This window comes from Drosophila novamexicana, unplaced genomic scaffold, assembly GCF_003285875.2.
Source record: "Drosophila novamexicana strain 15010-1031.04,08,12 unplaced genomic scaffold, DnovRS2.1 tig00000689-arrow-pilon, whole genome shotgun sequence".
NCBI lineage: Eukaryota > Metazoa > Arthropoda > Insecta > Diptera > Drosophilidae > Drosophila > Drosophila novamexicana.
Window position 1 is genome coordinate 412,276 of NW_020824818.1, and position 11,541 is coordinate 423,816.

Consider the following 11,541-nt stretch of genomic DNA (forward strand, 5'->3'; position numbering starts at 1 on the left):
GGTTTTAAATTATATTAAAAACAAATGCATTAAGCTTATTAAGTTAAAAGAGATAAATGACGGCCGAGCAACGCCGGTTAAATCATGCTATTGTATATACATATATAGCTGTTGTCTGGTGCGCCATTCGAGTGTAAACACATTTCTTGTAAGCAATGAAACGATTCGGGCGACTCGAGTCATCGTCGTGGATTCGAACACAATTAGAAGCAGTCGCATTCGAAATCAAATAGAAATCATTAATTTTAAAGTCTCAAGTCTCAGCTAAAGACAAGGGAAGCGAGGAATGGATGAACGCTTTTGATGCTCGGCTTATATTTATTAAAGCATTTCAATTGCTACATTTATTAAATTTTCCATTGGTTTGTGTTAGAGGTATATTTTTGAGATCCGATTTTTAAATATGTATGCAAATCCCCTAGATAATTTAATATGCCGCAAGCGTAGCAACAACAAATGTGATAACATAATCCAAAGAGCGAGCCTCAATTAAAACACGCTCAACAAGTTGGCCGGCGGTCGAATAACTGAATTTGCAACTAATCCTGGCCTAAGCCTAATTACATTTTGTGTGCTCATCCTGGCCCCTTTTTTAGTTGCATGTCCTGTCTCTGATAAAATCGTCCAAATAAATATTCAGCCAGGCGTGAAGGAGGTGTGGGTGCATCAATAAATGCATGTGCTGGGGCATTTATTTGTTTAAATGACAAATAAAATGCAGAAATCATTTTTATAAACATTTTGTCGCTCCTGCCATGTTGTTTTGTTGCTTCATTGTTGTTAGCCTTGTCTGGTTGCCCTTGGCAAATACGCGGCGTATGCGCAATTTATTTACAAGCATTTATGTTTGCCTGCCTGGTTTTTATGGCTGGTTAGGATTGGCAGCAGTTGCTTAAACATTTATGCAACGTGTGGATTTTGTTTACATTGCCTGCCGTTTGCCCATCCAATTGATGAGTGCAGAGGCAGGAACGAGTCCGGAACGAGTCTCCCTCTTGGCTCTCCCAAGTGCCGGCAGTCAAAACAGGGATACATGTTTAATGATGCACAAATATTTACATTGCAGCACGATGGTATTTTCACATATCAAAAACATGAAAAGCATGAAATCAAAGTAAATACTTTTATGAGCTTAGAAAACGTTCGTCATCAATTAATTTGTAGTAATACCAACATTTATTTAAAAGCAAAACGCTTGCGAGTAAAACGTAGATGCGTAGATCGCATATATTTTGAGAGTATATTTTGACTGCTGCGTACTTATTCTGTGTTTTTCAAATGGGCGGAAGAGCTATATAAGTAGTACATATTTTTCCTAATTATTTGGGTCACAATGAACTTTGAGAATTATCTTACATTTAGTAAGTAGAAAGTGGGATTTTTCTAGAAAATATATAACATTAAAATGCGTTGTGAACATGTGCGTGAACGTCTTTAGTATTTAGATACTATATTAGTTATATGAATCGTACGATTTGCGGTTAGATATGTTTTAAATATGATCTCTCGAATACCATACCCAGAACAGGCTCATTTCACCAAGTAACATGAAAGTTGATTGATAAGTCGTTATCTTGAATGAAATTCGCAGTGAGGCATTCTAGATTATATCACTTTCACTGACGGATATTTTCATAGTATCTTATCAGAGTACATTATCTTAACAGCAGTATTTTGATATCTCCCAAAATTCGAATTAAAAAGAATAGCAATAATTGCAGAAAAATTGGAGCAAGGTGAAACACTAAATATCAAATTGTCTTAAGCTTAAGAATCACCTACAGACTAATGCTGAGAAAACCGTAATTCTTTGCCTCGATAAATTTTAATACTTGCTTTTATGAATGAATTAAGTAGATCTCAAAACTATTGAGCTGTCTATGTCTGACCACAGCAAAGGGGTTAATTGACTTAATTATCATTGAACCTACAGACTTGATACAGAGTATTTCCTAGTAAGGTACTTGGCACCCAGCTTGACTTCTTATTTTTTGCCTCTCAATGCAAAAAAGCCTCATGTTATCAGAGGGAAAGAGCTGTCTGCATAACTTAAATCGCATTCACAAGTGCTCTCTAAACTGCAGCCACCTTAAGAGCTGCCGTTGACGTTGAGTCGACCCACTTCTGCGGCAATTTCTTCACGGCAGCCGCAAATGGCAATGTTTATTAGCCATAATGATGCTGCGGCCCTGTCAACAAAAGGCAACAAACATGGCCAAAGAAAATATGTTGCTCGCTGTCTGCCACTGGATGCTGTCTGCCTCCTATCACCCGCCCGACCGCTCGCTCGTTATGTCCGAGTAACCAAATCCGGCAGGCAACTTTGAATAAACTACAAGTTTTGTGTGGCACACGGGGCAAAGAGCAGGCGAAATGAAAAAGAAGGTAGGCAAGCTGGAGGAGCAAGGATCAGACAGACCCATGTATTGCATCCAGTTTACACCCTGGCCCCGTGCACTCCCTGATGTCGCGTCGCCAATTTTACTTGGCTATTTATAACTGTCGCGCCTGCAGACTCCCCTCTCCTGCCACTAACTGCTGCACGTTGCGGCTCGTAAACATCTTCATTCAGTTGTCGTTGTATGTGGTAGGTGCACAACGTCAACAGCTGGCTAGGCAAAGTCCTGCGTCCTGCTTCCTGAGTCGTGTGTCCTGTGTCCAGCTGCACCTTGTCAGCCTGGCGCCCACCAATCACTCGACGCTCTCACAAATTGTGGTAATTTCTTGTTGTCGCCATCAGGCAGCAGCAAACAGTCGCTGAATTATAACCAAAGTGGCTAATTTGTCACACAGAGCGCCTAGAGAAACCCAGAGAGACAGGAGGCAGACAGTAAGAAAGAGAGCGAGAGATGCTGAAAGGGCGTATTGTAAGTCAGACAATGCCTTTAGGGTATGTCTGCATAATTCGATCATCCGTTCAATTGCTTATGATGATATGCCTTAGCTCAAGTCCACAATATTCCGACCAAGATGATTTCCTCGATATCCTGTGCAAATATTTTTTAACCCAACAGCAACACAAAGGACACACAGCGTTCAACATTTCAGCATCTTCCAGCATCGATTTGGCTCTTTATTGATGTTTTATGGACCAAATACTGCTGGCGAGCATGCAAAATTTGTGCTCCCTGCACAATGGACAATTGTTGGCTGCTCCAAGCTGGGGCCGTGGCCTGCTCCAAGAAAATATCCAGCAAAGAAAATACTTATATTGAATGGACGACCGAGGCCAAAAGTTGTTGCTCATCTTTGGCCCTGTCTCCGGCTCAGGCTCTGACTGTGTTTTGCTTTTACTGTCTGTATGCAAATGCCTCTTTGGCAATTGGATTTGGTATTCGGATAAACATTTCAATTGGCCGCACGCTTCATTACCCTTCTCCACCCGCTGTGGAATGCAGCCCACCCACAGTATTCAGTTTTCGTTGTTGGCCAACTTTTTCAATCTGGCTGCTGGCTCTCAACTGGCAACTGGGCAAAATCAGAACGAAACGAAACGCAACGCTATGAAAACTATTGAAAATTAATTTCGAAACAAATTTACAAAATGCAACCTGCAATTGTTGCTTTCTGTAGTTGGAATACTTTTGCCCCTACTCTTTCTGGCTAACATTGCTGTTGGCCTGTAATGTAATTTCATCCCAGACCTGACATCAGTTACTAAATTATGCAAATTAAAATATGTACACATAATTACAAATGTAAATCGCATTAATTTTACAACTCGGATAACTTTCCCAAAGTCGATATATGTGAATTTGCGGTTAAAATATCACGGTATACTTTTTTACCACTTATTTTTGTGTACAGTTCGATTATTTTTTTTCACTAATTTTACAGTATTTAGTGAGGCCTATGTGAACTCATGAAACATGCTGTAAATGCCAATGATTGGTTATATTATTTAGTTACTTTAGGAACTGCAATGTCAAATGGTAACTTATTTATATGTGAACAGCTTATAGTTGGCAATACATGCAAATTTTTCTATAACATTGGTTGCTTGATGAGCATTTTTTTCTTTCTTAATCTATATCTATATCTATATCAATTTTCATCAGTCGTTGGAAAAGTATTTACTAGTCTGCTTTAATTACAGTCATTGTAATGTAAACGCAAGTGACCACAAATTATTTTTATATCCGAGTTAATTGAGGTCCACAGCGCGGTTTTCATTTGATTAAGTTTAATAATTACAACTGCGACCAATTCGCAAATATTTACAAAGCTCTAACTAGTGTCAGCTTTAAACACAATTTAAAGTTAAACAAACAAATAAAACTATTTAAAAAAAACTATAAGATCTTACTTCTATACTGTTACTCAGATTGGTTAAATAAAAACTTAAACGTTTGAAGAGAAATTAATTGGATCAATGGATCCATTGGCACCTATGATTGTGGTCCGCTTCCATGCCTTAACTAAGAAGTTTACAAAAAAGTGACAGATGGATAGAAGAACTCAGCTCGTCGAGAACGAGCTTAGCAGATTTGACCTTAAGTATTCCCACTTGTTGGCTACGAAAAATTAAATAGAGTAGAGAATTATTTTAGAATCAAGTAGACTGTCAAGGACTGACTCTAATTGGCAATCAAGGCAGAAACCAAACCTTGTGTTTCCATGTAAAATATTATTTGGTACGTGGAGAGCAGAAAAGAAACCTTTCCCATTTGCTACTCCTGATCGATCGTTCGATCTTAATGAAGGTTATCAGTTTTTGCGAGTTTCCTCTGGTCAACAAAAGTGCAAACATTGTATAAGCCGAATACACTATACTTTGGCTTTGTGAGCAATATAGAAACTACGTTTACAATGAAAGTTCAATTCGAATTGAAAGTAAAGGCGAAAGTTTATGTTAAACTGAAGATTTTTAACATAGTATCATATTCCTTATATGTACCGTCTATTTGATTAAATACCGAATGGGATATACGCGAATGTTGTCAATGAAGAGTATCAGTCTATTTGGTGGTCATCATCGCGGTGAACTCCTCGAAGCTCAGCTTACCGTCGCCATCGGTGTCATAGCTATTTATCATTTCCTCAGCCTCGTCTTCGGCCAATTGCACATGGAGATTCATCATAACCATTCGCAACTCATTGACTCCTATATAGCCGGTGTTTTCCTTGTCAAATACGCGAAATGCTTCGCGCAAATCATCGTCATCCGGAGCGCTCATTCGCATAGTCATCGAATACACAAATTGGTCAAAATCAACTGATCCATTGCCTTCAACATCAACCTCGTTGATCATCGCTTGCATATCCTTTTCTGTCGGGTGCCTGCCAAGTGACGTCGAAAAAATCTCTAAATCCTTAATACCTATGCAGCCATCCTGTTCACTGCTTAATAATTTAAAACAGCGCCTAAATTCCTCAATTTCCTCTGCAGAGAGTTCCATATTACACGTATTAAAATTTTTTAATGATTCAAATTTTATATGTCCGGTGTGAGTGTGAAATATAAAATGTGTCTGTGAACAAATTGACTGCTTATATGTAGTATCAACTCATATCTATATGTATCAACTCATAAGCTTATCGCCTGCTGCGATTTCGTTTTTATTTCAGCACCGATCATTCTGACTACTTTATGGGATAATTGCGACATAGGTACTGTCGGTAACAAAATAAGGGGCTACGCTCGAATGATCCTACTGATCAATAATCTATATATACTTAAAGAGGCTGGAGGTGCCTACCGCTAATATATGTATCAACAAGAACGAACAAGTTAAAAAAATAACTAATCAATAAAATCAGTTCAACGCTTCTCGGTCTCTGCTTAAATGGAAACTATTTAACAGTAACTAATTATGAAGGCTTGTCGGAATTATTGGATGAGGCATTGTGGATGATAAATATTTTCAAGGAGTTCCTACAATACCACTCGTGCATATGTATATTTATATATGCATGGTGCTCTCCCTCCCCAACCCTCTTTGCTTCTTTTGCTGTGATATATTAGTTACAGTTGGTGCCCTGCGCATTTTTTTCGTTTGTGATTTTCATACGCGAAATGCAAGCCCAACTGAAAGCGTCCTTTAGAGCAACAACAACAACAACAATAAAAACAAATTTTGGCCGCATGCTGCGGTCAACCGCACACATCAACAGCCAGGCCCATGGGCCAGACCAGCTGCCAGTTGCCAACAACAATAACTTCAACAACAATAAAAAATGGTTGACCAGGCGAAAGTTATTTACTGCAAATCGGTCGACTGAAACGTAGATCGCTGCCTGAAACTGGCAACTGGCAACATTTGGCTTGGCTTTAAACATGTTCCGTGCGGGCAAATGTTCAATTAAAATTGCAAAATAATTTAAAAACTAACGACAGCAGCAGCAGCAGCCAGCCAGGTAAACTTTTCGGCGCTCACTTCAAGCGAATTGGGGGCACGGCGCAAATTACAAGGTACCTCTTAATCTGTGCATTTGGAAAATTTTATTTTTATTTCGATTTTCAAACTTAACTTTTGCTCCGAGTGCAATCCACACAAACTTTTTGCCAAAGCTTTAAATTATAATAGAAACAATAGATTAAAAAAGAACAGAAAGAGCTAACTGCACAAAATTTGATGCTCAAAAGTAAATTGGCAATGCAAAAAGTTGTGTATTACAATATATTTTCTGAGATTGAAATATTTTGTATGAAAGTCTCGATTGCTATAACAGAATTTAATTTCCATAGCAAATAATTAAATGAGCAATGAATACCACGAGATATATAGATGAGCCACCCATAATTGCTTTTAGTCATATTAAATTATCAGAGCATTAGCCATTTTTTTATAATTTACTAAGATTTACTAAGGTTCGTAAACCTGACTTTTCGCAGCCTTTTTATATATCAACAAGAACCCTGAACCCATTTAAAATGCGTAAAAGGGGTAGAATGTGTTCAAAGAAGGAAGGCGGAAAAGCAGAAGGAAGCATCACCGACCCCATAGAACCGATCCCCAAGGATCTCGTACATACTCGTATTATGCTAATAGCAATGAAATATAATATACTCAATTAAATTTGTGTTAGTTAAGTGAACGACAATTCAAGTAAAGACATTTTTGTTGGCCACATTTCATACGGTCAGTTAACCGGACAATTGTGTGTATTTTTGCAATATTCTTCGTATGGTTATCTGGCCCGTATTAACTGCTTAAATTGCCGGAATGATTCAATGGGCCAGCTCTTCATCTACTTGAGAGTAGATTACCCGCTGGTTATGTTGACGACAGTTGTTCACTTACAGCTCGTTAGATACGAGTTAATCGAATGTCTTTCATATTGAATTGCTGCCCGGGTCAACTGCAATTCCGCAATCGTTCCGCAATTCAACCCCGCAGAGGTAGCTACATTGTGTTAAATGTTCCGGCTTATGCTCGTATATTTGTATGCAATTATAAAGCATACCTTGCGCCATATCTTTCGCTTATCTCTGCCACTCAAGTCAAGACTCACAACGCGCAACGCACCATTCGCCGCGTGGCCGTGTGCTACGTGCTGGGGCAGCTGCCAGTGGCGACGCTGCAAAGTAGGCAACGATAAATTATTTCATTGCTGACCACAAACAGTTGAGTGTGGTTGTTGTTGTTCTTGCTATTGCCGCTCACGTCTGCCATTAAACTCGGCGTAAAAATAGCCTGAAATATGTAATTTTCCGGTTCAATTACAACGCCACATCAGCAGTGAACTCAGCGAGTAGCCATGGCGCAGGGACCGATCCAGGGTATCAGCAGTGTCAGTGGAATCCCCATCCGCATCCGCAATCCACATCCGCAACATCGCGGCCAGCAGGCTAAGATCCATGTACGCAGATAGCGACTGACCAGCGCACTTGTGCGATATGCGACTCGGATAGCGCTCAGTAATTTGTTGTAAATCTCTGGAGCACGCAAGCGGAGAGAGCTGAGGGACAGGTACCAGGAGCTGAAGCAAAGATTGGGCACTTTGAATGCGATTAGATACACTCGCTGGCTGCGTGCCGCATTTTAATAAGACGGAATTTAAGTGAAACGCTTAAATCTAAATTATATTTGCTGGACTTTTATCGGAGATTGAACCAGTGTTTTAGTAAATAAAAGAATCAATTAGTGAAATATTTATAATACAAGCCTTCTTGAATTATTTGAAGATGAAAGCTAGATTTAAGTAAAGGATATTTGGAAATATTCGGAAGAGCAAATACCAAAATTCACTTAAATTTGGAAATATTGATTAACTATTTGTATCTTACCTTAAAGCTCTTATAGCACAATCTGCTTGAATATTAATCTGACTTAAATTCAAACTCTGTAGAATTTCTGGATAATGCAAAATGGAAAAGAAGTTAATCTTGGTTCTGTTTATACAGCAATAGTTAAGCAAAGATTGTTCTATTTGCTAAGACCAATTTACAGTTGATTTACATAAAGCTTAAGATCAACAACTGCCTAGGGGTGCAGCTCGTGAAAAAGATTGCAAATGTAGTAAGGCAAAGGAGAAATAATAAAATCAATGCAGTTACTGGGCAAAAGAGGGTGCGATGTGCTAAGCAAGTTGACTGCAAAAATGCCAGCAAGTAAATTTTAAACATCGCACGTGGCCATAAAAACCATGCCAAGCCAAAGAGCAGGAACGAATGTGCCAGAAGCAGTCAGGACTGCTCAGCAGCCAGACTAGCTGGCATGTGGGCTGAAGGGGGTGCAAGAGGAAAGCCACGTGTGGGGGAAACTGCATTTTAGCGCCATATTTTATACACACTTAAAGTCACACACAGAGAAAACTGCCAGGGCAAAGGAAATGGACAAAGTGTGCCAGGAGTAAGGGTGATAGCGCTGCAGTCGCCGCAGTGTCAAAGCAAGAAAGCCAAACGGCAATGCGGGCAAAGATAAACGCGGTGTACGGGGAGGAGCATCAAAAACAAAAGGTCAGAAAGTTTTTCATTCTGGCTAAATAAAAAAATGAAAATAAAAGTGTGTGAAATACTGAGGGAAAATGGGTTAAGCAAATGCCAATAGCACAACAAAAGAGGCCGCAAATAAAATGCAGACCAAAGCCACGCCCACTTCCATTGGCTATCAGCCAGCCTGCCCCACCTACCCCTCAGTTTACACTGCTCAAAATGCGTATATTGAATATTAATAAATGTTCCACTGAATTAATTAATGACACGCCGCATTTTCAATTAGCAACAAGACGCAGGCAACAAGCAGCCGACAGCGAACAAGACATTACACAAGCCCACCAAATACGTTGGTCAAGAGGTGGGCCACGCAGGCGTGGCTAATTAAAATTTAATTAATTAACAATGCGACGGCAAATGGTCCAAAGCTGCCAATGGAAAAATGTCGAAACTCGACGAATAGCCGCCATCTGGCCAACGATTTTGAGGCTGTCGGAAATGAAGATGGATTTTCGTTTCAATGGGCCATGTGCCACGTGCCGCGTGCCGCATGCTCCATTGGCCATGCAACACATGGCCAACGACTGTATTGATTCCATCGTTGCTTTTCTTATAATTGTTGCTCCAATATGCCACATAATTTTCGACTCATTAATCATTAAAGCATTTTCATTAGCCAGGACCAAGTTGCTTGGCTCTAATTACTAAACACGGTCTATGCCAAAGATAAAAGACAAACAATAAATATTTTATACAATTTAGGCCTTAACAAAGCATCATAAATTCCCCTTTTGACCACTTTCAAATATCCCTAACATGAAACAAACCAACTAAATAGGACACGGTCCCAGCGCAAAAATCACTGAATAGTAAATAATAGAAAATCAATTAAATTAAGCAATAAAATCGAGCGGCTATATTTGGTTAAACGACATTTAAATACTCTTGCAGGCACATGGCTTGCTGGTAAGTGAGGAGAGTTGCGAGGCACAGCAATAAGATATCTTATCTTGTATACAAAACCTCACTTTTGATATACTTTCTAATATGCTTAAGTTGAAGAATAGCGAATAAAAACATCGTTCATATAAAGATCTGATCCGGATGGTTTCGAGCAATCTAGTGCCAGCACGAAAAAAGCGTTAAGCAACGTTTCATGATAATAGCTTTCAGAGCGAGAGACTCACTTGCATAGTTTGCTCACGGACAGGGAACCGGGCATGGCTACATCGATTTTCGTTTCGTCCGATGCACATAGATTGAAAGAATTATAATACCTTATACAAGGGAGTACAATATCAATGTGTTAAGAAAAGCTGGTATTTTTGAAAGCACGGAGATATTCTAAAAAAAAATCATAAATATACTAACATCATTTCAGAGTTGATTTTCTGTTAAAAACGTTGACGTAAGGTTAATAATCCTAGTAGCTAGGCAGGCGATTGCGATAAAAGCTGCTGCAAATTTGCAAAGGGTATGCAAGCCAATGAATATCAAAAGTAATTTTGAGTAATCAAAATTAAATCTATCCAAGTCCATATTAATTCAAAGTAAATTGAGAGATAATATTTTCAACAAATAATAATTTAAAAGTTTATAAATAGTTGAAAATACTTAGAATCTATTGAAAGGACGCACTGCCATCGCCCAAAACGTGCGAATATATGTGTGCATTTAATTAAATATGACTGCATGAGCAATTCGCAATGGAGTATTATTGTATATCATGCTTCATCTCATTCAACCACGCATATTCCAGAGGTTGAAGGGTTTCAATCCTGATATGAAATGTCTCTGCCACAATTATATGACAGTTAGACACTAGTGCCCTGCCAGGCATACAAATTGATGGGCCATGAATGAGCTGGCATGGGATGCATTTCCATTTCAAATGAAACTAAATTCCAATCAAACGCATCTCAATATTTGGCAACAATTTGTCGCAAGGCGACGTAAGCTAACAATGTTGCGGCAAATGTTGCAACTGGCTTGTCAACTGACAGCAGCTGGAGGACGGGTTGCTCGAGAATGGACAGGGGGAGCATGGGGAGCAGGAAAGCAGTCGTGATGGTGGCATGCATCCGTGGGCACGTCGCTAGCCATTTTGCACATTTGACGACAGTGACAATTATCGATCAGAGGCACGCACAATGCCGCTTAAATGGGGCAACGGCGCATCCTTGGACTCATTTGCATAAATGACGCCTTCACCCTCCCCGACCCCTTCCCATCCCCTGCAACGAATTGGCACAAAAAGTGTCGCATACATCTATATATTTTCGTGTATGTGCGCAGTTTTTCTGGCTGCTACAGTTGGAGGCGCATCCGCGTCGCAACTATTGTTGCAATAATAGCCCTTAAACATTTACGGCCAGCGGCATGCAATCAAACGGATTTTGTTGCATGGTGTTGTGCTCAGTGCGGCTTTACGGGCAGAGCGCTGAGCTGATTTAAGCTGCAGTAAGTGACGCATTGGTCAGGCAAGAGAATAGGATGGGAAAAGTTGCTTGGGGTGCCGTCTAAATCAAAGCTTCTAAATGAAATGTCTTCATTAAATTAAACTGGCGACGAAAGTTAAAATGACGAAAAACGAACGAAATGCTTGATGTCATGTTTTATGGGCCAAGGCAAAAGAAATATGCGGCGATAAAGTGTACCACAGG

At 39.6% G+C, this 11,541-nt stretch overlaps 1 protein-coding gene across 1 annotated transcript; it reads right to left on the reverse strand.

The window, feature by feature from the left end:
* Positions 1-4,835: 4,835 nt before the first annotated feature.
* LOC115763118 (calmodulin-beta-like) lies at positions 4,836-5,479 on the reverse strand. The gene has a single exon (XM_030705561.1). It carries the CDS (start codon positions 5,397-5,399, stop codon positions 4,959-4,961), a length of 441 nt encoding a protein of 146 aa, XP_030561421.1. The 5' UTR covers positions 5,400-5,479; the 3' UTR covers positions 4,836-4,958.
* Positions 5,480-11,541: the final 6,062 nt, after the last annotated feature.